Source organism: Melanerpes formicivorus, unplaced genomic scaffold (genome assembly GCF_026170545.1).
Source record: "Melanerpes formicivorus ecotype bairdi unplaced genomic scaffold, bMelFor1.0.p_v2 SCAF_106, whole genome shotgun sequence".
NCBI classification, from domain to species: Eukaryota; Metazoa; Chordata; class Aves; order Piciformes; family Picidae; genus Melanerpes; species Melanerpes formicivorus.
Window position 1 is genome coordinate 12,435 of NW_027142458.1, and position 27,907 is coordinate 40,341.

The 27,907-nt window shown below is 48.3% G+C and overlaps 1 protein-coding gene across 1 annotated transcript; it reads left to right on the forward strand.

Moving 5' to 3' along the window:
* Nucleotides 1-1,352: 1,352 nt before the first annotated feature.
* On the forward strand, nucleotides 1,353-27,527 carry TNFAIP6 (TNF alpha induced protein 6). Its single transcript, XM_068166760.1, has 6 exons — nucleotides 1,353-1,490; nucleotides 11,991-12,128; nucleotides 15,733-15,894; nucleotides 18,940-19,168; nucleotides 22,150-22,190; nucleotides 25,114-27,527. The coding sequence occupies exons 1-6, from the start codon at nucleotides 1,397-1,399 to the stop codon at nucleotides 25,275-25,277; spliced, it is 828 nt and encodes a 275-aa protein (XP_068022861.1). The 5' UTR covers nucleotides 1,353-1,396; the 3' UTR covers nucleotides 25,278-27,527.
* Nucleotides 27,528-27,907: the final 380 nt, after the last annotated feature.

The window sequence follows — 27,907 nt, forward strand, 5'->3', positions numbered from 1 at the left end:
GAGCCCTGGGGCTGTGGAGCCTGGAGAAGAGCAGCCCCAGAGGGGATCTGAGCAATGCTCAGCAAGAGCTAAAGGAACTGTGGAGGGCAAGAGGCTGGGGCCAGACTCTTGTCAGTGGTGCCCAGGGACAGGACCAGGGACAGTGGGCACAAAGTGGAAACCAGGAGGTTGCATCTGAAGATGAGGAGAAAGTTGTTTGGTGTGAGTGTGCTGGAGGCCTGGAGCAGGCTGCCCAGAGAGGTTTTGTGGAGTCTCCTTCTCCGGAGAGCTTCCAACCCCAGCTGGGCATTGTGCTGCTGGGCAAGCTGCTGTGGGTGCCCCTGCATTAGCAGGGGGGTTGGACTGGATGATCTCCAGGGGTTCCTTCCACCTGGCACTGTGCTGGGATTCTGGGATTCTTTTTAGTCCTGCAAATGATGTGGTAAGATGTTAGGAAGAAGTTCTTCCCAGCAAGAGAGATTGGCCATTGGAATGTGCTGCCCAGGGAGGTGGTGGAGTCACCATCCCTGGAGGGGTTTAGGAAGAGCCTGGCTGAGGCACTTGGTGCCATGGTTTAGTTGATGAGATGGTGTTGGGTGATAGGTTGGACTTGATGATCACAAAGGTCTTTTCCAACCTGGTTAATTCTGTTCTATCCTATTCTATTCTATTCTATTCTATTCTATTCTATTCTATTCTATTCTAGTCTAGTCTAGTCTAGTCTAGTCTAGTCTAGTCTATTCTATTCTTTCCTATTCCTATTCCTATTCCTATTCCTATTCCTATTCCTATTCCTATTCCTATTCCTATTCCTATTCCTATTCCTATTCCTCTCCCTCTCCCTCTCCCTCTTCCTATTCTAAACCTAAGTAGATATAATCATAGAATCACAAAATTGTTTTGGTTGGAACAGACCTTTAAGATCAATAAGTCCAAGCATCACCTAACTCTTCTAGGTCTGTAGAATCATAGGCTTGTTTGATTTGGAAGAGACCTCTAAGATTCATAGATTCATAGAATGGTTTGGGTTGGAAGGGACCTTAGAGATCATCGAGTCCAACCAGCACTCAGCAGCACACAGGCTGCCAGTTAGCTTTAATGTTTCATGGAATCTGAGGACTGCAAGTGCTGAAGAATGAGCTTTTGGCTGGGGGAAGCATGCAGTAGTGAGGGACAGGATGGATTCTTGGACAGGCTGGGGATGGAGAGAGCCAAAACTGAGTCACATGGGCGACTGCAGACACCACAGTGAATTGTGTAAGCAGCCTGCCGCGAGCACAATTGGAGCAGCCTTGCTGACCTCACAGCTGAAAGCGCTATTTAAGATCTGGCTACCAGATGTTCCACTAGGATCTAGCCAGCTGCTAGCAGAATTTACCCTGAGTGGTTTTCCCCAGCCTTAATACACTGGGAAGAGATGATTGCCCTCCTCTTCTTCTGTGCCCTGCTGTGGGAAAAGGCTGGAGCATGGGGCTTCAAGGATGGAGTGCTGCATAACTCGATTTGGTTAGGTAAGGAATCATTTCAACCCCGAGTGCTTTGCTGCTGAGCTGCCTGGGGTTGCCTGGCAGGAGAATCAGTCGGCAGTGAGAAAGTTGTGCTCTGTGCTAACAGCACCACAGTGCTGCACTGAAGCATTGTGGCTGCTTCGCTTCTGGGGACCACTTTATCCTATGTTGATCATTTAACTGTCTTTTAACAGCAATTTGCAGTCCTTTACCAATTGGTTGGATCATTTTCTTTGATCCTTTTGGCGCCTAAGATAACTTCTTTTTTTTACCCTTTGCAATCCTGATCCTTTAAGATATTAATTAATTAATAGAGTTTAAAATCCTTTTATCCTTTCAAAACAGATTTTCTTTGCTCATTTGGTCAAGTTTGAGCATTTTCTTTGACCATCTTAGCATGTTTGGGGGGGCCACTTAATCATTTTTTACCCATTTCATCATTTTCAACCCCATTTTATTTGCCCTTTTCTTCATTTTTGAGAACTGTGTCACTTTTCAATCACTTGATTTGATCATTTTATGACTTTATTTGATAATTTGATCACTTTATTTGATCATTTGATCACTTTACTGGATCATTTTGTCAAGTTTGAGCATTTTCTTTCACCATTTAATCATTTTTTTGCCCATTTTATCCTTTTTTGACCATTTTATCCTTTTTTGACCATTTAATCCTTTTCAACCCCATTTTATTTCCTCTTTTCCTCATTTTTGCTAATGTTATCATTTTAACATCACTTTATTTGATCATTTTATCTTTTTGTGACCATTTTGTCAACTTTGAGCATTTTCTTTGGCCATTTTATCCTTTTTTTTTTTGGGCCATTTAATCCTTTTTTGACCATTTAAGCCTTTTCACCCCCATTTTATTTGCTCCTTTGGTCATTTTGGAACAGTTATATAATTCAAAAATCTCTTAATTTGATCATTTTCTTTGATCATTTTATCATTTTTTGACCATTTTTTATAACTCATTTTTTATAGCTTCATTTTTTAATAACTTAATTTGATAACTTAATATTTTTATCATTTAATTTGACCACTTAATCATTTTTGATAATGCACTTTTCTTATCCTTTCTTTGCTCATTGTATCATTTTTGATCACTTTCTCTGCTCACTGTGTCATTTTCTAATCAATTTGTTTGGCCATTTAATCATTTGGGGCTCCTTTAATCACCCCCTGATCATTTTCTTTGCTCATTTTGTCATTTTTGATCACTTTGTTTGCTCACTGTGTCATTTTCTAATCAATTTATTTGACCATTTAATATTTTTTTCATCATTTAATCACCTTTTGATCACTTTCTTTGCTCATTTTATCATTTTTGACCACTTTCTTTGCTCACTGTGTCATTTTTTGCTCCACTTATTTGATCACTTAAACATTTTTGGATCCTTTAATCACCTTTTGATCACTTTCTTTGCTCACTGTGCCATTTTTTCATCAATTTATTTGACCCTTTCATCACTTTTGGATCACTTAATCACCTTTTGATGATATTCTTTGCTCACTGTGTCATTTTTTTGCCCCATGTATTTGACCATGTAATCATTTTTTGATCATTTAATCACCTTTTGATCACTTTCTTTGCTCATTTTATCATTTTTGATAATTTTCTTTGCTCACTGTGTCATTTTTCCCATCAATCTATTTGACCATTTCATCACTTTTGGATCATTTAATCCTCTTCTGATCACTTCATGTGATCTTTTTCTTTGAGTTTTGCCCTCATGGCTTTATTTCTGTCCTTACTGGAGTGCTGGGGAGGTGGGGGAGGAAAAAAAAGAGAGCTGGAATATTTCCTCTGAATGCATTTTCCAGCAGCATGAGGCAGAGAAAACAACATTAACCAACAGTTGCTTCTAATGAAGGAAAACGAGTATGAAAAGAAGCATTTGCCCAAGGAATGAATGGCTTTCTGCATGAGCATACTTTGGATGCCTGGGGTCCCACAGATGAAACTAAATGATCTGGAAATAATAGTGAGAATATTTCCTGGCTTTCTAGGAAAGCACAGAAATGGCTCTGTTTTGGCTGTGGGTTTGCTCACATCGTGAAAGAGTGGAGAGAAGCTTTCAAGAGGGCTCCAGGAAACGTGGGAATAGGGTTTCTTTGTAGCTCAGGTTGAAAATGCTGTAGGAATGGAGTTTTTCTGTCTCAGATGGGGTTAAATTCTATGGGAATAGGGTTTTTACATCTCAGGTTTAACATGATGGGGGGGGGAGGGGGTTTTATATCTCAGGTGGGTTTAAAATGCTGTAGGAATAAAGGTTTTTATATCTCAGGCTAAAAATGCTGGGGGAATCGGGTTTCTATATCTCAGATGGGTTTAAAATGCTGTGGGAATAGGGCTTCCATATCTCAGGTAAGTTTAAATTCTGTGGGAATAGGGTTTTTACACTTAAATGGGTCTAAAATATTATGTGAGTAGGGTTTCTATATCTCAGATAGGTTCAAAATGCTGTGGGAATAGGAGGTTTATACCTCAAATGGGTTTAAAATGCTGTGGGAATCGGGTTTCTATATCTCAGGTTTAAAACACCATGGGAATAGGGTTTCTATATCTCAGATAGGTTTAAATTCTGTGGGAATAGGGTTTTTATATTCAAATGGGTGTAAAATGCTGTGGAAATAGGGTTTCTATATCTCAGATGGGTTCAAAATGCTGTGGGAATAGGAGGTTTATACCTCAAATGGGTTTAAAATGCTGTGGGAATAGGGTTTCCATATCTCAGATGGGTTTAAGTTCTGTGGGAATAGGGTTTTTATACCTCAAATGGGTCTAAAATGCTGTGGGGAAAGGGTTTCTATATCTCAGATAGGTTTAAGATCTGTGGAAGTAGGGTTTCCATATCTCAGATAGGTTGAAAATGCTGTAGGAATAGGGTTTCCATATCTCAGATGGGTTTAAGTTCTGTGGGAATAGGATTTCTGTATCTCACATAGCTTTAAAATGCTGTGGGAATAGGGTTTCTGTATCTCACATAGCTTTAAAATGCTGTGGGAATAGGGTTCCCCTATCTCAGATAGGTTTAAATTCTGTGGGACTAGGGTTTATACCTCAAGTGAGTTTAAAATGCTGTGGGAATAGGGTTTCTATATCTCAGATAGGTTTAAACTCTGTGGGAATAGAGGGTTTATACCTCAAATGGGTGTAAAATGCTGAGGGAACAGGATATCTATTTCTCACACAGGTTTAAAATGCTGTGGGAATAGAGTTTCTATATCTCAGGTTTAAATTCTGTGGGAATAGGGTTTTAATATTCAAATGGGTGTAAAATGCTGTGGAAATAGGGTTTCTATATCTCAGATGGGTTCAAAATGCTGTGGGAATAGGAGGTTTATACCTCAAATGGGTGTAAAATGCTGTGGGAATAGGGTTTCCATATCTCAGATGGGTTTAAGTTCTGTGGGAATAGGGTTTTTATACCTCAAATGGGTCTAAAATGCTGTGGGGAAAGGGTTTCTATATCTCAGATAGGTTTAAAATCTGTGGAAGTAGGGTTTCCATATCTCAGATAGGTTGAAAATGCTGTGGGAATAGGGTTTCCATATCTCAGATGGGTTTAAGTTCTGTGGGAATAGGATTTCTGTATCTCACATAGCTTTAAAATGCTGTGGGAATAGGGTTTCTGTATCTCACATAGCTTTAAAATGCTGTGGGAATAGGGTTCCCCTATCTCAGATAGGTTTAAATTCTGTGGGACTAGGGTTTATACCTCAAATGAGTTTAAAATGCTGTGGGAATAGGGTTTCTATCTCTCAGATTGGTTTAAACTCTGTGGGAATAGAGGGTTTATACCTCAAATGGGTGTAAAATGCTGAGGGAACAGGATATCTATTTCTCACACAGGTTTAAAATGCTGTGAGAATGGAGTCTCTATATCTCAGATGGGTTCAAAATGTTGTGGGAATAGGAGGTTTATACCTCAAATGGGTTTAAAATGCTGTGGGGAATAGGGTTTCTATATCTCAGACAGGTTTAAAATCTGTGGAAGTAGGGTTTCCATATCTCAGATAGGTGTAAAATGCTGTGGGAATAGGGTTTCCATATCTCAGATGGGTTTAAGTTCTGTGGGAATAGGATTTCTGTATCTCACATAGCTTTAAAATGCTGTGGGAATAGGGTTTCTATATCTCAGATAGGTTTAAAATCTGTGGAAATAGGGTTTCCATATCTCAGATGGGTTTAAAATGCTGTGGGAATAGGGTTTCTGTATCTCACATAGCTTTGAAATGCTGTGGGAATAGGGTTCCCCTATCTCAGATAGGTTTAAATTCTGTGGGACTAGGGTTTATACCTCAAATGAGTTTAAAATGCTGAGGGAATAGGATATCTGTTTCTCACACAGGTTTAAAATGCTGTGAGAATAGAGTTTCTGTATCTCAGATAGGTTTAAATTCTGTGGGAATAGGGTTTTTATACCTCAAATGGATCTAAAATGCTGTGGGGAAAGGGTTTCTATATCTCAGATAGGTTTAAAATCTGTGGAAGTAGGGTTTCCATATCTCAGATAGGTTGAAAATGCTGAGGGAATAGGATTTCTGTACCTCAGGTTTAAAACACTGTGGAAATAAGGTTTCTATATCTCAGATCTAAGTTTAAATTCTGTGGGAATAAGGGTTTATGCCTCAAATGGGTGTAAAATGCTGTGGGAATAGGGTTCCCATATCTCACATAGCTTTAAAATGCTGTGGGAATAGGGTTCCCCTATCTCAGATAGGTTTAAATTCTGTGGGACTAGGGTTTATACCTCAAATGAGTTTAAAATGCTGTGGGAATAGGGTTTCTATATCTCAGATGGGTTTAAAATGCTGTGGGATTAGGAGGTTTATACCTCAAATGGGTCTAAAATGCTGTGGGGAATAGGGTTTCTATATCTCAGATAGGTTCAAAATGCTGTGGGAATAGGAGGTTTATACCTGAAGTGGGTCTAAAATGCTGTGGGAATAGGGTTTCTATCTCTCAGATGGGTTTAAATTCTGTGGGAATAGGATTTCTATATCTTAGATACGTTTAAAATGCTGTGGGAATAGGAGGTTTATACCTCAAGTGGGTCTAAACTGCTGTGGGAATAGGGTTTCCATCTCTCAGATAAGTTTGCATTCTGTGGGAATAGGGTTTCTAGTTCTTAGATAGGTTTAAAGTGCTGTGGGAATAGGGTTTTTATACCTCAAATGAGTTTAAACCACTGTGGGAATAGGGGTTTCATCTCTCAGAAAGGTTTAAATTCTGTGGGAATAGGGTTTCTGTACCTCAAATGGGTTTAAACCACTGTGGGAATAGGGTTCCCATCTCTCAGATTGGTTTAAATTCTGTGGGAATAGGGGTTTCTATACCTCAAATGGGTTTAAAACACTGTGGGAATAGGATTGATTTATATATGTATATCTCAAGTGGCTTTAGAGAGTCCTTAGAGTTGTTCTTAGAGATCTTTATGCAGTACCAGACAGGTTTGGGATGCTGCCTCACTGCTTGAGGCCAATTTGAAGAGCAAGTCTCTAATTCTTTAAAAAGAAGCAGTAGAGTGGAAGGTCATTAAATCATCTTTTGCCACACATTCAGCTTTTACCTGGAGAGTGAACAAAGTAATCAGGGCATTGCAGCACCCCAGCATCCCAGCACGCTGGGGGGGTTGGAAGGGAGCTCTGGAGATGGACACCCACAGCAGCTTGCCCAGCAGCACAGTGGCCAAGTGGGTTTGGAAGCTCTCCAGAGAAGGAGACTCCACAACCTCTCTGGGCAGCCTGCTCCAGGCCTCCAGCACCCTCACACCAAACAACTTTTTCCTCATCTGCAGGTGGAACCTCCTGGGTTCCACTTTGTGCCCATTGCCCAGCGATAAAATCTTGAGCTCCTGGCAGGGTAGACATGCAGAGGCCCAAGCCAGGAGCTCTATGTGGCCATTCCTCTGCTTAGAAGGCCAATATTTCTGTCTCTCTTTTTTTAGCATTCAGTAATTTTGTTGTGCATATTGAGGGTGCTTTATGAAGCCAAATCTGATGCTTGTTGTGTATGTGCAGAAGAGATTTGGTTACATTTTACCATCCCCTCCTGCTGTGGGTGAGTAGAGGGTCGCTGTCCTTGCAGGACTTTGCTGTCTTTGGACTTCAAGGGGAGACTTGAGGGAGTGTGAGTTGGAAGAAACATGTCCTCCTGTCATGTAACCCATGATCTTTTGAGTAAGAACAACAGAAGATCAGAGGGTGGAGAAATTCCTGGGGGAACAGTCCCAGTATGCAGATTTTCAGGCAAAGAAAGAAAGAACTTTGCTGCAAGTTCTCACTGTCCTCCAGGGAGAGGAAGTTTCAGGGAGGTCAGATGAAGAGAGCAGCCTCCAAATAGAATCCTCTAACAGAGAAGACCACAGAGTCACAGAATGCACCAGGTTGAAAGGGACCCTCAAAGGACATCTTGTCCTGCCCCCCTGCAGTCAGCAGGGACCCTTCCAATTAGGTCAGGTTGATCAGGGCCTCATCAGATTTGACCTTGAATGTCTCCAGGGATGGGGCATATGCCAGTGACATTCCCAGAAAGTGGCTCTCAGTCCTCTGAAAGGTGTCAACCATACAGATCACTTCACTGGGTTACCAAGTCAGTGATTCTGGGTCAAAAACTATAGCAGCAACCATCATATAGATGTGCTGGAGCAAGTCCAGAGAAGGGCCATGAGGATGAGCAGTGGGCTGGAGCTGCTCTGCTATGAGGACAGACTGAGGGATTTGGGGCTGTTCAGTCTGCAGAAGAGAAGGCTCCCAGGTGATCTCATTGTGGCCTTCCAGGATCTGAAGGGGGCTACAGGAAGGCTGGGGAGGGACTGCTCAGGATCTCAGGTAGTGATAGGACTAGGGGGAATGGAATGAAGCTGGAGGTGGGGAGATTCAGGCTGGAGGTGAGGAGGAAGTTCTTCCCCATGAGAGTGGTGAAGCCCTGGAATGGGTTGTCCAGGGAGGTGGTTGGGGCCCCGTCCCTGGAGGTGTTTAAGCCTAGGCTGGCTGAGGCTCTGGGCAGCCTGATCTAGTGTGGGGTGTCCCTGCCCATGGCAGGGGGGTTGGAACTGCATGATCCTTGTGGTCCCTTCCAACCCTGACTGATACTATGATACTATTCTGTGATCTACATCATTTTCATCAGGCTGAGCAAGTTGGGGCTGTTCAGCCTGGAGAAGAGAAGGCTCCAGGGAGACCTTAGAGCAGCCTGCCAGTACCTGAAGGAGCTACAAGAGAGCTGGGGGGGGACTTATTACAAGGGCTTATAGTAACAGGGCAAGGGGCAATGGTTTGAAACAAGAGGAGGGCAGATTTAGGCTGGACATTAGGAATAAATTCTTTCCAGTGAGGGTGTGAGACGCTGCAACAGGCTGCCCAGGGAGGCTGTGGATGCCTCATCCGTGGAAGTGGTGAAGACCAGGCTGGATGAGGCTTTGAGCAACCTGGTCTAGTGGAAGGTTTTCCTGCCCACAGCCAGGGGAGTTGGAAATGGATGATCTTTAAGGTCCCTTCCAACCCAAACCATTCCATGAAGCTATGATCTAGGAAGGGATCTCAGCACAATTCATGGTGACCATGGCTTTTTTTTTCAGTCCAAACTACTGACTTCAATCACAGCCCTAGAAAAGATTCTGGTTTCCCCCATGGTTAAATAAGTACTGTACAAAATTCTTCACCTTTTGCTCTGTTGCTTTGCTTTTTTTTTGAACAGTGGTAGCCACAATCAGCCATTCCTCCTTGTTCTCCAAGCCTGGAAGTGCTCAAAGCCAGGCTGGATGAGGCTTTGAGCAACCTGGTCTAATGGAAAGTTTCCCTGCCCATGGCAGGGGTTTGGAACTGGATGGTCTCTAAGGTCGCTCCCAACCCAAACCATTCCATAAATCTATGATCTGAGAAGGAATCTCAGCACAATTCAGTGGTGACCATAGCTCTGTATTGGTTCAAACTACTGACTCTAATCTGAAGTTACAGAATGAACCTGGTTGGAAAAGACCTCAGAGATCATCAAGTCCAATCTATCACCCAGCACCATCTCATCAACTAAACCATGGCACCAAGTGCCTCAGCCAGGCTCTTCCTAAACACCTCCAGGGATGGGGACTCCACCACCTCCCTGGGCAGTACATTCCAGTGGCCAGTCTCTCTTGCTGGGAAGAACTTCTTCCTAACATCCAGCCTGAACCTCCCCTGGCACAGCTTGAGACTGTGTCCTCTTGTTCTGGTGCTGCTTGCCTGGGAGAAGAGACCAACCCCCACCTGGCTACAACCTCCCTTCAGGGAGTTCTAGAGAGCCATAAGGTCTCCCCTGAGCCTCCTCTTCTCCAGGCTAAGCAACCCCAGCTCCCTCAGCCTCTCCTCACAGGGCTGTGCTCCAAAACCCTCCCCAGCTTTGTTGCCCTTCTCTGGACACCTTCTAGTACCTCAACATCATTCTGTCACTCCCTGACACCATAAAAAGTCCCTCGCCAGCTTTTTTGTAGGCCCCCTTCAGATCCTGGAAGGCCACAATGAGGTCACCTCAGAGCCTTCTCTTCTCCAGACTGAACAGCCCCAACTCCCTCAGTCTGTCCTCATAGCAGAGCAGCTCCAGCCCTCTGCTCATCCTCGTGGCCCTTCTCTGGGCACCTTCCAGCACCTCCACATCTTTCTTGTCCTCATAGGCCTCGTTGCCCTTCTCTGGACACACTCCAGCAACTCAACATCTTTCCTAAACTGAGGAGCCCAGAACTGGACACAGGACTCAAGGTGTGGCCTAACCAGTGCTGAGCACAGGGCAGAATGACCTCCCTGCTCCTGCTGGCCACACTGTTCCTGATGCAGGCCAGTACCATGTCCCTGGAAAAGATTCTGGTTTCCCCCATGGTTAAATAAGCACTGTACAAAATCATTCCTGTTTTTGCACATCTGTCTCCCTCAGATTACCCTCAGCATAAGGCAGACCTAAGCAAAGCCCATGCTCAGATTAGATATGCAGATTGGTTCTGGGACAGATTTCCCTGCATATGGCAGCAGACAAGCACGCTGTGAAAAGCTCCTAAAGCTTGTAGCAGTAGTGACAGTTTCTAGGTTTCCCTGGAAAGCTGCTTTATGTTGTACTGGTAACAGAGAAGGAGGGGAAAAAAAATAAATGAAGCAGAAAGTGGATTCATTTTGTGTGCAGCAGAAATGTCAGCCAGCAATTGTTCTGGTCCTGCCCTTTGTGACACAAGCTCAGATATTTTTGTTTCACATTTTCGTTCCCTTTAATTTCTGCCTCTCCTCTATCCAAGTAGCTCTGATATAACTTCTCTGGAGACTCAAAACAAAGCTCTGATTCATCTTACAAAGGCACTGCTGAGCTGCATCCAAAAGGATGCTGTGATAGCAATCCAGAAGGAGCTTCCCCTGAGCCGCAGAGGATACACAGAACCAGGGATGCTGTCACCAGCTCATCGTTCCCATGGCTACTGCCTCAAGAGTGGTCCTGGGAGAGTCCTTCCCTGCGTTTGTTGATCTTCTGTTGTTCAACAACTGACCAAATCCTGGCAAGCTCTGTGGTTCAAAACTTCTCCCAAACAAAAACATGACTTTGGGTTGCAAGAACATGCCTCTGGGCAGGGAGGGATGTGTTTTCATGCCACTTTCCAAGTGCCTCAGCTACAACCTGAATATTTTGATGCTCTTCTCACCTGGACAGTAGCCCAAAGTGCAGGTCTTGGGAAAACTGCCCAGGTGGCCCAGAAGGCCAATGGCATCCTGACTTGGATCAGCAATAGTGTGACCAGCAGGACCAAAGGGATTGTGGCTCTGTACTGGGCACTGGTGAGGCCACACCTTGAGTACTGGGTTCGGTTTTGGGCCCCTCACTACAAGACATTGAGGTGCTAGGAGAGGGTGCAGAGAAGGGCAACAAAGCTGGTGAAGGGTCTAGAGCACAGGTCTTGTGAAGAGCAGCTGAAGGAACTTGGGATTGTTTGGTCTGGAAAAGAAGAGGCTGAGGGGAGACCTCATTCCTCTCTGCAACTCCCTGAAAGGAGGCTGGAGCCAGGTGGGGGTTGGCCTCTTCTCCCTAGTAGCAAATGACAGGATAAGAGGAAATGGCCTCCAGTTGTACCAGGGGAGGAGTAGAGTAGAGTAGAGTAGAGTAGAATAGACCAGACCAGACCAGACCAGACCAGACCAGGTTGGAAGAGACCTTCAAGATCATCGTGTCCAACCTATCATCCAACACCACCTAATCAACTAACCCATGCATTAGGTTGCCCATTAGAAGAAACTTCTTCCCTGAAAGGGTTCTCAACCACTGGATCAGGCTCCCCAGGGAGGTGGTTGGATCCCCATGCCTGGAGGTGTCTTCTGACTGGTAGATGCGGTGCTGATGATTGGCACCACCCTTGGTAGAGTTAGAGAGCGGTTCGACTCCTTCATCTTCAAGGCCTTTTCCAAGCCAAAGAGTTCTCTGAGACCAGCCTAGAAGGTGGTTCAGCTGTGCTGTGCTTGCTGCAATAATGGTTTGCTTTGGTCCCACAGAACGAGCAGCTGGAGTGTACCACAGGGAGTCGCGCTCGGGCAAGTACCAGCTCACCTACGCCGAGGCAAAAGCCGTCTGCGAGTACGAGGGAGGACACCTGGCCACCTACCAGCAGCTGGAGGCAGCCAGGAAAATAGGTTTGGACAGCATCATGGCTCTTTGCTTTCTGTCTTGCTCCTTCAGGCTGTTGCCAGTCTTGTATTTTCCTCAATGTTGTGGACTCAGGAGGTTCGATAAGGCCAAGCGCGAGGTCCTGCACCTAGGTCAGGGTGACCCTCGACATCAGTCCAGGCTGGGGGTGAGGAGATTGAGAGCAGCCCTGCAGAGAAGGACTTGGGGGTGCTGGTGGGCGAGAAGCTGGACATGAGCCAGCAATGGGCACTTGCAGCCCAGAAGGCAGATGGCATCCTGGGCTGCAGCAAAGGAGTGTGGCCAGCAGGTCAAGAGAGGGGATTCTGTCACTCTGGTCTCTGCTGAGACCTCACCTGGAGGGCTGTGTCCAGCTATGAGGCTCCCAACACAAGAGGGACATGGACCTGCTGGAGAGGGTCCAGAGGTGGGCACGAGGTTGATCAGAAGGATGGAGCACCTCTCCTACAAAGACAGGCTGAAAGAATTGGGGCTGTTCAGCCTGGAGAAGAGAAGGCTCAAAGATGGGGCCTTGAACAACCTGTCCAGTGGAAGGTGTCCCTGCCCATGGAATGGGGGTTGGAGCTAGATGATCTTGAAGGTCCCTTCCAACCCAAACCATTCTTATGAGTCTTATGAATAAACTGGATGAAAACACCTTGACTGATGCTATGAAAAGCAGCAATGCACATCTCCCAGAGAAGCTCCCTTGGGAGCAGCACCTTTCTCTGTAGCCCCCAGGTGCAGTAGCTAGGGAGGTCCTGCTGCTTCCCAGCTTGGCCAGACAGCTCCCAACTAGATGTTGCTGTTTCCAGGACTGTGCTACACCCAGAGCTCAGGGGAGATGTGTGCAGATGTCATCCCTGACAGCTCTGCAGGTAGCACAGTCATGCTCTGTCACTGAGGGGGAAGATGGTTTGCAACCTGGCCAAAAAGCCTGGGACTTTACAGGCCTCTCAGTCTCAGAGTCACAGAGTGCATCAGGTTGGAAGGGACCCTCAAAGCTCACCTTGTCTAACCCCCATGCAGTCAGCAGGGACACCTCCAGATCAGGCTGCCCAGGGCCAAATCAAGTCTGATCTTGACTGTCTCCACAGTCAGGGCTTCAACCACATCCTTGGGAAAACCTGTTCCAATATTTCCCCATTCTCATTATGCAGAACTTCCTCCTGATGTCCAACCTATATCTCCCCTGCTCCCATTTCAAACCATTGCCCCTTGTCCTATCACCCCAGGCTCTTCTAAAGTCTCTCCCCAGTCTTCCTGTAGTTCCCCTTCAGATGTTGAGATGCAGCTCTAAGGTCTCTCCAGAGCCTTCTCTTCTTCAGGCTGAACAACCCCAACTCTCCCGGTTCGTCCTCGTAGGAGAGGTTCTCCAGCTCTCTGATCACCTCCTCTGGACCTGCTTCAGCAGTTCCATGTCCTTCTTGTGTACTCCAGCCATACTCAAGTGGTGTGCTTGGAGTGCAGAGCAGAGCTGAGCATGGGCTCTGCAGCATTTCTGTTTATCTCCAGTCAGAAATGATTGATTCGTGCAAGAGCGCTGGGAACACAATGGAAAATCTCCCCCACCACTGAGTCAGAAGCTGGCTCCCAGCACCAGCACACATGTCAAAAGGGTACTTTTGCCTCCTCTGAGGAGCTCACAGTCCTAGGACGCCACAAATATGTTCTGCTTCCTCTGGGTGAAAACACTGAGCCGCTCTCTAGCAGACAGAGCGCAACACTGCCTTCCTTGGCTGCTGTTTTTGAGTTCTCAGCCACAATATACAGAGAGGAGCTGGGGGGGGGAGGGGTGAGGGAGTGAGAAATACTTGAGGCATTCCAGGTGTTTGAAGTGAAACTGAAACTCTGTGAAGACTTTGTTTTCTGAGCTGTCTTCTGTACATGATCTTTTATTCATGCTCTGCACTAAGGCTGCAAACTCTCGAGACGCAAACAAGGGGAAACAAACCCCAGACTTTTATGACTCATCCAAGAGGAAACTCAGCTGCAAATGCTGGTAGCACAGCACTCAAAAACTCACCACCCAGGCAACCATCTAGGCCATCTGCATTTGGGGTTTGGTTTCCAGTGGAGAGCTAGTAATGATGTTGTGGAGAAAATCAATATCTGAAGGGGACCTACAAGAAGGCTGGGGAGGGACTGTTCAGAAGGGCCTGTGGGGATAGGACAAGGGGCAGTGGTTTGAAACTGGAGCAGGGGAGATTTAGGTTGGACATCAGGAAGAAGTTCTGCACAATGAGGGTGGTGGAACACTGGAACAGGCTGCCCAGGGATGTGGTTGAGGTCTCATCTCTGGAGGCATTCAAGATCAGCCTGGATGTTGCCCTGGGCAGCCTGCTCTAGTCGGAGACATCCCTGCTGCCTGCAGGGGGGTTGGACAAGATGACCTTTGAGGTACCTTTCCAAAGCCATGCAGTCTGTGAATCTGTGACACAAATCAATGCTATAATCTGTGTTTAAAGCCATCCTCACAAAGTCCTGCTCTTTCCTGTGCCATAGACTCATAAACTAGGGCAAATGGGTTGGGTTGAAAAGGACCTTCAAGATCATGTAGTTCCAACCTCCCTGCCATGGGCAGGGACTCATCCTACAAAGCAGGCAAGCTGGAGGCTTGGAGCCTCCACAACTTCCCAGGGCAACCTGTTCCTATTCCAGCCTGAAGCTCAAGTTCTGTTAGGCCAATTATACCTAAGTCACTGAGTTGGGGCTGCTCAGCCTTGAGAAGAGGTTTCAGGGAGACCTTAAGGCAGCCTTACAATACCTGAGGAGGGCTACAGGAGAGTTGGGGAGGCACTTTTTACAAGAGCTTGTAGTGATAGAGACAAGAAGGAATGGATTGGTGCTGGAGGAGGATTTAGACTGGAGCTTATAGTGATAGAGACAAGAAGGAATGGATTGGTGCTGGAGGAGGAGAGATTGAGACTGGAGCTTGTAGTGATAGAGACAAGAAGGAATGGATTGGTGCTGGAGGAGGAGAGATTGAGACTGGAGCTTGTAGTGATAGAGACAAGAAAGAATGGATTGGTGCTGGAGGAGGAGAGATTGAGACTGGAGCTTGTACAAGAGCTTTAAGTGATAGAGACAAGGAATGGATTGGTGCTGGAGGAGGAGAGATTGAGACTGGAGATTAGGAAGAAATTCTGTGCAGTGAGGGTGGTGAGACACTGGAACAGGGAGGTTGTGGATGCCCCCTCCCTGAAGGTGTTCAAAGCCAGGTTGGATGAGGCCTTGAGCAACCTGGGCTAGTAGAAGGTGTCCCTGCCCGTGGCAGGGGGTTTGGAACTGGATGATCTTGAAGGAACTGGATGATCTTGAAGGAACTAGATGATCTTGAAGGAGCTGGATGATCTTGAAGGAACTAGATGATCTTGAAGGAACTAGATGATCTTGAAGGAGCTGGATGACCTTGAAGGAACTAGATGATCTTGAAGGAGCTGGATGACCTTGAAGGAACTAGATGATCTTGAAAGTCCCTTCCAACCCAAAACATTCTGTGATTCTATGAGCATCAGCTTGAGCGAGAGTTGATTTCTTTGACTACAAAAGCAGAGGTGCTTCCCCAGGATTGCTTTATCACATCCCAGCCTCCCTGTCTGCCTGTTGCAGGTTTCCACGTGTGTGCTGCTGGCTGGATGGCAAAGGGCAGAGTGGGTTATCCCATCGTGAAAGCCGGAGCCAACTGTGGCTTTGGGAGAACCGGGATCGTCGACTACGGGATTCGCCTCAACAGGAGCGAGCGGTGGGATGCCTACTGCTACAACCCCCACGGTGGGTTCCACTCCCACACACTGCTCCTCAGCTCCAGCACTGCGACTGCACACCATGCTTCCTGCCTGCCACAGTCCAGACTCTCACAGAGCAGAATAGAATAGAATAGACCAGGTTGGAAGAGAACTTTGAGATCATGGAGTCCAACCTATCACCCAGCACCATCTCATCAACTCAACCATGGCACCAAGTGCCTCAGCCAGGCTCTTCCTAAGCACCTCCAGGGATGGTGACTCCACCACCTCCCTGGGCAGCACATTCCAATAGCCAATCTCTCTTGCTGGGAAGAACTTCTTCCTAACCTCCAGCCTAGACCTCCCCTGGCACAGCTTGAGACTGTGTCCTCTTGTTCTGCTGCTGGTTGCCTGGGAGAAGAGACCAACCCCCACCTGGCTACAACCTCCCTTCAGGGAGTTGTAGAGAGCAAGAAGGTCTCCCCTGAGCCTCCTCTTCTCCAGGCTAAGCAACCCCAGCTCCCTCAGCCTCTCCTCACAGGGCTGTGCTCCAGACCCCTCCCCAGCTTTGTGGCCCTTCTCTGGTCTTGCCCTCATCTCTTCTTCTCCCTTATTACCTGACAAAAAAGACCAACCCCCACCTCACTCCAGTCTCCTTTCAGGGAGCTGTAGAGAGCAATGAGCTCTCCCCTCAGCCTCTGCTTCTCCAGGCTGAACAACCCCAGTTCCCTCAGCTGCTCCTCACCAGATCTGTTCTCCAGACCCGTCACCAGCCTCTTTGCCCTTCACTGGACACACTCCAGCCCCTCAGTGTCCTTGCAGTGAGGGGTCCAAATCTGAACCCAGTACTCAAGGTGCGCCCTCACCAGTGCTGAGGTGGTTGATTCCTGCCCTGGTCCTGCTGGCCACACTCTTGCTGATCCAAGCCAGGATGCTGTTGGCCTTTTTGGCCATGTGGGCACACTGCCTGATACCACTTCCTCTAGCAGGGAGGACAGAAAAGTGGGCACCAACCAGAAAAGCAAAGCTTTGTGCAGGGCTCAGCTCTCCTACTCCTCCAAGCATCCTCCCCGGCCTGGCAGAGCCCAGAGCTGGAGCTGCCCATGACGTCTGTCCAGCTGTGGCCATTCTGTTTGTGCTCAGAGGGCCTGAGGTTGTTTGTGTGAGCTGGGCAGTTGTAAATCAAATAGCTCTGTGGGGTGGGGGACACACAGATGTTCAGCAAAAGAAAGCTGCAAGAGGGAGCTACTGCACTCTGTATTGCTGCATCTCAGCCCAACATCCTCCCTGTTAGCCTTCTCCTCTGGGCTGAGAGGTGGGTGCTGTCCAAGGGCAGGGTTTGGTCAGAGGACAAAAGGAGAGCAGAACAGCCCACAAGCAGCAGATGATGTCAGTCTCTCCTCCTAAAAGGATTTATATTCACTCTTGATAGACACTCTGCTGCAAAGCCTGAGTGCAGGTGGCACAGCCACAGCCTGGACATTTTGATGCTCTCCTCATCCTGGACAGAAGCCCAAAGTGCAAGTCCTGAGGAAACTGTCCACATGGCCAACAAAGCCACCAGCATCCTGGCTTGGATCAGCAAGAGTGTGGCCAGCAGGACCAGGGCAGGGCTCCTGCCCCCATACTGGGCACTGGTGAGGCCACACTTTGAGTCCCGGATTCAGTTTAGGGCCTCTCACTCCAAGAAGGACATTGAAGTGCAGCAGCAGGTCCAGAGAAAGGCAAGGAAGCTGCTGAAGGGTCTGGAGAGGAGCAGCTGAGAGAACTGAAGGTGTTTAGTCTGGAGAAGAGAAGGCTGAAGGGAGACCTCATTGCTCTCTACAACTGCCTGAAAGGAGGTTGGAGCCAGGTGGGGGTTGGTCTCTTCTCCCTAATATCAGGTGACTGAATAAGCTCAAATGGCCTGAAATTGTGCCAGGGGAGGGTTTGGGTTGGAGATTAGGAACAATTTCTTTCTCCAAGAGTGGTCAGGCCTTGGAACAGGCTGCCCAAGGGAGGTGGTGGAGTCACCATGCCTGGAGGTGTTCAAGAAACCTGTGGCTCCCCTGGCACTGTGGGCCATGGTTTGATGGCCATGGTGGTGTTGGGTTGCTGGTTGGACTCCATCTTAGAGGTCTCTTCCAGCTGCAACAGCCTGGAGCAGGCTGCCCAGAGAGGCTGTGGAGTCTCCTTCTCTGGAGTCTCCTTCTCCTTCCAACCCCAGCTGGGCACTGTGCTGCTGGGCAAGCTGCTGTGGGTGCCCTGCTTTAGCAGGGGGGTTGGACTGGGTGATCTCCAGAGGTCCCTTCCAAGGCCACTATGCTGGGATGCTGTGAAAAGAGTTACACTTTGGTAGATGGTTTATTGGCCAAGGTGATCTGAATTTGATGGTTGGACTCAGTGATCTTAGAAGTCTTTTCCAACCAAAACAATTCCATGATCAATGTTTTGGCCTAGTGAGAGTCCCTTCCTGGTGAGTTTATCAAGCAGCTTTATAAGCTGTCAGACATTTGCTGTACTTAGAGGAGAGTGGAAGGAATTTCCAATCAAATTTCCTACCTTTTTGTGTCCCCTCTACACTTTTGATGAGGCAATTCCAGAAGAATTTTCTAATGGGGGGATTTATGTGTCTGGAGAACAAGTCTTATGAGGAGCAGCTGAGGGAGCTGAGGTTGTTTAGTCTGAAGGAGAGGAGGCTGAGGGCAGACCTCACTGCTCTCTACAACTGCCTGAAAGGAGGTTGGAGCCAGGTGGGGGTTGGTCTCTTCTCCCTAGTGTCAGTGATAGAATGAGCTCAAATGGCCTGAAATTGTGCCAGGGGAGGGTTGGGGTTGGAGATGAGGAACAATTTCTTTGCTGCAAGAGTGGTCAGGCACTGGAACAGGCTGCCCAGGGAGGTGGTGGAGTCACCATGCCTGGAGGCGTTCAAGCAACCTGTGGCCCTCCTGGCATTATGGGCCATGGTTTGATGGGCAGGGTGGTGTTGGGTTGCTGGTTGGACTCCATCTTAGAGGTCTCTTCCAGCTGCAAGAGTTGTGTGACTGTGCTGTAAAGCACAGCCATGTCCTGAAGGGATGCTTCAACTCGGACGGTTTTGTTTGCCTCCTAGGGAAGGAATGCGGCGGAGTCTTCACGGATTCCAAACACACCTTTAAGTCCCCAGGCTACCCAAATGAGTATGAGAATGACCAGATTTGCTACTGGCATATCAGGGTGAGGTATGGCCAGCGCATTCACCTGCAGTTCCTGGAGTTTGATGTGGAAGAGGACACTGCTTGCCTGGCTGATTTCCTGGAGGTCTATGACAGCTATGATGATGTCAACGGCTTCGTGGGCAGGTAAAGCAAGTCCAGCTTGAACCATAGAGCTGTTTGGCTTGGAGAAGACCACTAGGATGGAGCCCAGCCATAGACCAATGTCCTGGTTTGAGGCCAGGCAGATCCTCTCTTGCCCCCTGAGAGGGGCAAAAGCATGACACTCACACAACAGGGATTGCAGAAGTGGTGGAAAGTGTAAATGGAAAAGCAATGAGTGTTTTACAGAGAGCTGCAAGCACAGTGACAAAAGAAGCCCAAAGCATACAGAGTCCCTTACAGCAGTGTAGAAAAGATGTTGAGTTGCTGGAAGGTGTCCAGAGAAGGGCAACACAGGTGGGGAGGGGTCTGGAGCACAGCCCTGTGAGGAGAGGCTGAGGGAGCTGGGGTTGATTAGCCTGGAGAAGAGGAGGCTCAGGGGAGACCTTATTGCTATCTACAACCACCTGAAGGGAGGTGGGGGTTGGTCTCTTCTCCCAGGCAAGCAGCACCAGAACAAGAGGACACAATCTCAAGCTGTGCCACGGGAGATTTAGGCTGGATGTTAGGAAGAAATTCTTCCCAGCAAGAGAGATTGGCCATTGGGATGTGCTGCCCAGGGAGGTGGTGGAGTCAGCATGACTGGAGGTGTTTAGGAAGAGCCTGGCTGAGGCACTTGGTGCCATGGTTTAGTTGATGAGATGGTGTTGGGTGATAGGTTGGACTTGATGATCTTGGAAGTCTTTTCCAACCTGGTTCATTCTAATTCTAATTCATACCCAAAAGCCTCCCAACATTTCCCTTCTCCCCACCTGAGAGTGTACCCAAAACCCCCAGGGGTCTTTCTTCCCCCCTCCACTGCTAGGCTAATCTCAGCTGGCCAGATCTGAGACCACCCCTCCCCCTTGAGATAACTCCCCCACCATTAGCAGATATGGAGCATCTCTCATGGGAGCAAAGAGGGAAGAGAGAGGAAGTGTGAGACCTTGCTGATAGATTTACAGGGCATAGGATATTATGGGTATGAAATGGGCTATTTCCTGTGTCCACCCACTGGGCTGGACACTCAGGACACCAGAGGTGTATCTTGTGTGCCAGCAGCAGGAGGCACCCAGCCTCAACTGCCACAACCCAACCCCACCATGGCCATCAAACCATGGCCCAAAGTGCCATGGCCACAGGTCTCTTGAACACCTCTAGGGATGGGGACTCCACCACCTCCCTGGGCAGCCTGGTCCAGTGCCCGACCACTCTGGTTCCTCATGTCCAACCTAAACCTCCCCTGGCACAATTTCAGGCCATTTCCTCTTGTTCTATCACCTCTATTAGGGATAAGAGACCAACCCCCACTTGGCTCCAGCCTCCTCTCAGGGAGCTGTAGAGAGCAATGAAGTCTTTCCTCAGCCTCCTTTTCTGCAGACTGAACACCCCCAGTTCCCTCAGCTGTTCCTCACCAGCCCTGCTCTCCAGACCCTTCACCAGCTTTGATGCCCTTCTCTAAACACACTCCATCCCCTCAGGGTCCTTGGAGTGAGGAGCCCAAAACTGAACCCAGGATTTCAGGTTTGGCCTCTCCAGTGATGAGTACAAGGGGACAATCCCTGCCCCAAAGTGAAAATAAGCCAGAAGAAGTGCTAAAAACCCACTGGCCAACTCCTGCCTCTGGTCACATCCTCTCTCCAAATGGTGTGTAGCAGAGGAAGGACACAGTTTTGCCTTTACAGACAATTTTGTCTTTACAGATAATTCTAAGTGGTTTTTCTTGACAAGGCTCTTCCTTTCTTAGCCTTGGGCCATTGCTCTTTCCCTGCACACCTCATTAAATTCCTCCTTTTCTGGTTTTGCATCATTTACTTCCTGCTAATATTGACAAATGTTTCCTTTTTTCCCTCCCCCAAGCCTTACTGTAGGATGAGGACAAAACTCCTTTAGGCACCTGCTTTAACTGAATGCTTAGAACCAGTTGAGCTCCACCAACCACAGCTCCAGAGGAGAGCACAGGACAGGAGCCACCACTCATTGCAGGTCCTCATTTTGTGAGCCTGTGGCATACTTTCAGCATGTTTTATCATAGTATCAGTCAGGGTTGGAAGGGACCACAAGGATCAGCTAGTTCCAACCCCCCTGCCATGGGCAGGCACACCCCACACTACAGCAGGCTGCCCAGAGCCTCAGCCAGCCTGGGCTTAAACACCTCCAGGGACAGAGCCCCAACCACCTCCCTGGACAACCCATTCCAGGGCTTCACCACTCTCATGGGGAAGAACTTCCTCCTCACCTCCAGCTTCAATCTTCCCCACCTCCAGCTTCATTCCATTCCCCCTAGTCCTAGCACTACCTGAGATCCTGAGCAGTCCCTCCCCAGCCTTCCTGTAGCCCCCTTCAGATCCTGGAAGGCCACAATGAGGTCACCTGGGAGCCTTCTCTTCTCCAGACTGAACAGTCCCAACTCCTTCAGTCTGTCCTCATAGGAGAGGTGCTCCAGCCCTCTGCTCATCCTCCTGGCCCTTCTCTGGACACCTTCCAGCACCTCCAGATCCCTCTTGTCATAGGGGCTCCAGAACTGGAGGCAGGACTCCAGGTGAGGTCTCAGCAGAGCTGAGCAGAGGGGGAGGATCACCTCCCTTGCCCTGCTGGCCACACTTCTCCTGATGCAGCCCAGGATCTGATTGGCTTTGTGGGCTGCAAGTGCACACTGAGAGCTCCTGTTGAGCTTTTTGTCCACCAGCACCCCCAAGTCTCTCTCCTCAGGGCTGCTTTCCAGCCAGTCACTACCACTGTTTTGGTCATGACCATTTAGAAGTAGATGGTCATGGAATCATTTGGGTTGGAAAAGACCTTCAAGATCATCAAGTCCAACCATTAACCCTACTCTACTAAGTCCACCACTAAGCCATATCCCCAAACACCATGTCCTTTCCAACCTAACTCTCTGGTTCTGTGACTGTGAGGTTCTCAGAAAGAGTTTTGCACATGAGGACCAGGAACTTAAGCTAATCAGACCTGTCTTTGCATTTTCCTTCCAGGTTTTGTGGAGATGAGCTGCCAGATGACATCATCAGCACAGGTAATGTGTTAGCACTTGTTAAGTTAAAACCAAAATCAGCCAAAATCACTTCCCCCTTGCCCCCCCCCCCCCCCCCCCCCCCAATAATATATGGGTAAAATGACACAGCCTCTGCTTCATGTCCTAGAGTGCTGCTCAGTAGTGCCAGCACATTCTGTCATCCAATTGCTTCTAAACAAACTTCTGAGGGTGTCAGGGAGGGATAGGACTGGGGGGAATGGAACAAAACTAGCAATGGGTAGATTGAGATTGGATGTGAGGAAGAAGTTGTTCCCCATGAGGGTGGTGAGAGACTGGCACAGGTTGCCCAGGGAGGTGGTGGAAGCCTCATGCCTGGAGGTGTTTGCAGCCAGGCTGGATGTGGCTGTGAGCAACCTGCTGTAGTGTGAGGTGTCCCTGGCCATGGCAGGGGGCTTGGAACTGGCTGATCCTTGAGGTCCCTTCCAAGCCTGACAATGCTGTGATTCTCTGAAACCTAAAAGCAAGGGCGAGCTCTGGCTAATGACCAGAGTGCAGCCTGCTGGCCTGTAAGTGGCAGCACACCCCTGAGCAAGAAGGACTTTCCACAACACTGTCTTTTTGCACAGCAGATCAGTCACCAGGAACCCATCCCAACCCCCACACACAGTCTTCATGCACCCGTTTGTCCCATTTTGAGAGCAGGGATCCCAGGAACACTTCCAAAGCTGGTGACAGACCTTGTTCTCTGGGTTCAAGCAGCAGGTCAAGGGCCGATTGCATCTCAATCAAAGTGACTTTTTGCTCAAGTGTCACAAAGTTGCTGTGGCACCAACGTCACACAGACTCCTCAAAGAATCATAGAGTCAGGGAATCATAGAATTGTTTTGGTTGGAAGAGTCCTTTAAGACCATTGAGTCCAACCATCAACCCAACACCACCCTGGCCACTAAACCATTGCCCACAATGCCATGGCCACACCTTTCTTGAACACCTCCAGGCATGGTGACTCCACCACCTCTCTGGGCAGCCTGTGCCAGTGCCTGACCACTCCTGCACAAAGAAATTGTTCCTGTGTCCAAACTAAGCCTTCTCTGGCACAATTTCAGGCCATTTCCTCTTGTTCTATCAGCTGATGTTAGGGAGAGGAAACCAACCCACACCTCGCTGCAGCCTCCTTTCACATAGCTGTAGAGAGCAAAGAGGTCTCTCCCCTCAGCCTTCTCTTCTCCAGACCAAAAGCCCCAGTTCCCTCAGCTGCTCCTCATAAGACTTGTTCTCTAGACCCTTCACCAACTTTGTTGGCCTTCTGATGTCATGTTCCCTGTCTAGGAATAGTCTGTCCAAAAGCTCACATCTGTCATCAGCAGAGTCAATAACTTTGTGCCATCACTGACCTCCCACTTTACACAGGCATGGTAGAGATGAGCACAGGACACTCAGAGTGAGGTACCAACCTCACCCCTGTGTCAGGCCCCTGTGAGGCTCTGCACCAGACGTGCCTCTACACATGAAGTGTTAGCATCTCACAGGTAGAGGGCAGCTGAGGAGCATTTCCAAGAACAGCTTTGCAGAAAGCACTGGGTTCAGCAAAGCTTCATCAGCCTGGAGAAGATGAGGCTCAGGGGAGACCTTATTGCCAGCTACAACTACCCGAAGGGAGGTTGTAGCCAGGTGGGGGTTGGTCTCTTCTCCCAGGCACCCAGCACCAGAACAAGAGGACACAGTCTCAAGCTGCGCCAGGGGAGGTTCAGGCTGGATGTTAGGAAGAAGTTCTTCCCAGCAAGAGAGATTGGCCATTGGGATGTGCTGCCCAGGGAGGTGGTGGAGTCACCATCCCTGGAGGTGTTTAGGAAGAGCCTGGCTGAGGCACTTGGTTTAGTTGATGAGATGGTGTTGGGTGATAGTTGAACTTCATGATCTCTGAGGTCTTTTCCAACCTGGTTCATTCTGTATTCTCTAACCTCTGGGCTCTGCAAACAAACAAAATTGAGGGACAGGAGCACTGGAACAGGCTCCCCAGAGAGGTTGTGAAGTCTCCTCTGGAGACTTTCAAGATCCATCTCAATGTGTTCTTGTGTGACCTGTGCTAGATTCTGTGGCCCTGCTCTGGCAGGGGGCTTGGACTCAAATAACTCCAGAGGTCCCTCCAACCCCTAACATCCTGTGAGCCTGTGAAATCTGCCTGATTTTCTGTGAGGCTGAGAATCCCCCCAGGCCATAGCTTGGAAGCAGACAGACTAGATGGATTCTCTAAAGATTCATAGAATGGTTTGGGTTGAGAGGGACCTTCAAGATCACCTAGTTCCAACCCCCCTGCTATGGACAGGGACACCTTCCACCAGCCCAGCTTGCTCAAGGACTCATCCAGCCTGGCCTTGAACATGAGGATGATCAGAGGGCTGGAGCACCTCTGCTGTGAGGACAGACTGAAGGAGCTGGGGCTGTTCAGTCTGGAGAAGAGAAGGCTCCGAGGTGACCTCATTGTGGCCTTCCAGGATCTGAAGGGGGCTACAGGAAGGCTGGGGAGGGACTGCTCAGGATCTCAGGTAGTGATAGGACTAGGGGGAATGGAATGAAGCTGGAGGTGGGGAGATTGAGGCTGGAGGTGAGGAGGAAGTTCTTCCCCATGAGAGTGGTGAAGCCCTGGAATGGGTTGTCCAGGGAGGTGGTCGAGGCCCCATCCCTGGAGGTGTTTAAGCCCAGGCTGGCTGAGGCTCTGGGCAGCCTGATCTAGTGTGGGGTGTCCCTGCCCATGGCAGGGGGGTTGGAACTAGCTGATCCTTGTGGTCCCTTCCAACCCTGACTGATACTATGATACCTCTAGGGAGGGGATATCCACAGCCTCCCTGGGCCAAACCTGTTCGAGTGTCTCACCACCCTGACAGGAAAGACCTTGGATGAAAGAGCACTTTCAGAGTGATTTTTAAAACTGTAACCTTTGCTTTTCTTTTTCTTCTCCCAGGCAATGTTATGACCTTGAAGTTTTTGACAGATGCCTCAGTGACTGCTGGTGGGTTTCAGATCAGATACACGACCATGGACATACCCCCAAAGACAAGCGACGGGAAGAACACAACGTCCCAAGGGAAAACCAACTTCTTATCTGGGAAGTTTGGTATTATGTGAGCAGAGAAAGGAGAGAGACTGGTGAAGAAACTTGGCTTAGAACCCAGTTGAGAGAGCTGGGTCTTCAGCTCAGGCATTTTCTTCACCTCTTCCTGATTCCCTGCCTTTCTGTAAGTGTTGTCAATAGAAGTATTACTAGGAAGTAAGTTATAAAATATACTTAGGTGAATAACAGAAGACTCTTTCTAGATTGCAAGTACTGTAAAGCTCCAAGGAATTCATTGTTACCAAAGACCTTAAAATGAAGGCCACACCTTGAGTCCTGTGTCCAGTTCTGGGCCCCTCAGTTTAGGAAAGATGTTGAGATGCTGGAAGGTGTCCAGAGAAGGGCAACAAAGCTGGGGAGGGGTCTGGAGCACAGCCCTGTGAGGAGAGGCTGAGGGAGCTGGGGTTGCTTAGCCTGGAGGAGAGAAGGCTTAGGGGAGACCTTCTTGCTCTCTACAACTCCCTGAAGGGAGGTTGTAGCCAGGTGGGGGTTGGTCTCTTCTCCAGGCAGCCAGCACCAGAACAAGAGGACACAGTCTCAGGCTGTGCCAGGGGAGGTTTAGGCTGGAGGTGAGGAAGAAATTCTACAGAGAGAGAGAGAGATTGCCTATTGGAATGGGTTGCCCAGGGAGGTGGTGGAGTCACCATCATTGGAGGTGTTCAGGAGGAGACTTAATGGGGTGCTTGGTGCCATGGTTTAGTTGATTAGGTGGTGTTGGGTGATAGGTTGGACTTGATGATCTTGAAGGTCTCTTCCAACCTGGACTGGTCTTGTCCACTCCATCCCATTCCATTCCATTCCATTCCATTCCATTCCATTCCATTCCATTCCATTCCATTCCATCCCATCCTATTCCATTCCATTCCATCCCATCCTATTCCATTCCATTCCATTCCATTCCATCCCATCCTATTCCATTCCATTCCATCCCATCCTATTCCATTCCATTCCATTCCATTCCATTCCATTCCATTCCATTCCATTTTTCTATATAAATTGCTCCTTCTCCTCATTCCTTGAAGGATTTGACACAAACTTTTTGGGGTGACTCTTTCCATTGTTTTTAATCTCTCCTGATTTTCCTTGATTCCCTCATATTTTGGGGGGGCTTTTGGAGATTGTTGCTGTGTTTTTTCCCCCAGTTCTCTACCCATTACTAATTAGTTTGGGGTTTGGTTTGGCCTAACTCATTCCCCTGCACTCAAAGGGCTTTCACAGTAATCTTATTTTTATGTCACATAAATTCATCCTCTGGCTGGCCCATGTCATTGTCCAAAGTCAAAAGATGGGGAGCAACATAAACAGCACAGAGTCAATGATATCCTCATCATCATTTCGTTGTGAGACCAGTCAGAAACTGCTCAATTAATTTTGTCAGGGTTTCCTCACCTGGAGATCACATAATCAGGGAATGTTAGGGGTTGGAAGGGACCTCTGGAGATCATCCAGTCCAGTCCCCCTGCCAAAGCAGGATCACCTAGGGCAGGTCAGAGGAATGCATCCAGATGGGCTTTGAAAGTCTGCAGAGAAGATGACTCCACAGCCTCTCTGGGCAGCCTGCTCCAGGGCTCCAGCACCCTCACAATACAGAGGTTTCTCCTCTTAATGAGGTGGAACCTCCTGGGTTCCAGGTTGTACCTGTTATTCCTTGTCCTGTCGCTGGGCACCACCAAAAAGAGCCTGGCACCTTCATCCTGACACCCACCCCTCAGATATTTATAGACATTGATCAGATCCCCTCTCAGCTTTCTTTCCTCCAGACTGAACAGCCCCAGGTCTCATGGTCAAGTCCCTTTATCATCCTCCTAGTTCTCCATTGACTCTCCAGTAGATATCTGTCTCAAACTGGGGAGCCCCAAGCTGGACACAGTATCTCAGGTGTGGCCTCAGCAGAGCAGAGTGTAGGGGGAGGAAAACCTCCCCCGAGCTGCAGGACTCCCCTTTTCCTGATGCACCCCAGGGCACCATTGGCCCTCTTGGCCACAAGGGCACGTTGCTGGTCATTGAGATGCTCATAACTGAGATGTTCATGTCCTTCAATTTCTGTGATTACCCTGAGTAACAAATCAAATGAAAGACTTCAATAAAGCAGGTGGGCTGAAGCATCAGAAGAAGTTGCTGAGTACCAGCAAACCCCTTCAGAAGATCCTGTCAAGATGCTGCATGTTGTTTACACGGGTTGGAAGGAGACTGCACCACTTAAGTTGATGAAGAGAAACCACTCTCCATGTGTTCTTAACTGCAGTTTAAACTCCTCAGTCTGAAGCAGCATTAAAGCTACCTCTGTTTTAATAATGTGCTGAGCTTCCAGTGGATTCTTTTTGCTTCCTGGCAACGTTTGTGGACTTGGAAAGATTTTCCTTGCTTTAAAGCAGTGAGTAAGTTGGAAGAGTTTCTTTCTCTTTTTGCTCTGAATGTTTGTCTGACCCCTGAGCTGCTCACTGAGATTCTTACTCTGAATTATTTTCATTTTGGAGCATTCAGAGCCAAGTTGGACAAGGCTTTGAGCAAATTATCATAGTATCATAGTATCATTCAGGGTTGGAAGGGACCACAAGGATCATCTAGTTCCAACCCCCCTGCCATGGGCAGGGACACTGTCCCTGGCCACGACAAGAGGGTTGGAAGCAGATGGTCATAGAAT

Bases quoted from the DNA above. Each gene is read 5' to 3' on its own strand.
- TNFAIP6 (XM_068166760.1), top strand. From the start codon at position 1,397: ATGATTGCCCTCCTCTTCTTCTGTGCCCTGCTGTGGGAAAAGGCTGGA. The intron at 19,169-22,149 runs GTAAAGCAAGTC...TTTTCCTTCCAG, and splicing joins GTCAACGGCTTCGTGGGCAG to GTTTTGTGGAGATGAGCTGC. The intron at 22,191-25,113 runs GTAATGTGTTAG...TTCTTCTCCCAG, and splicing joins AGATGACATCATCAGCACAG to GCAATGTTATGACCTTGAAG.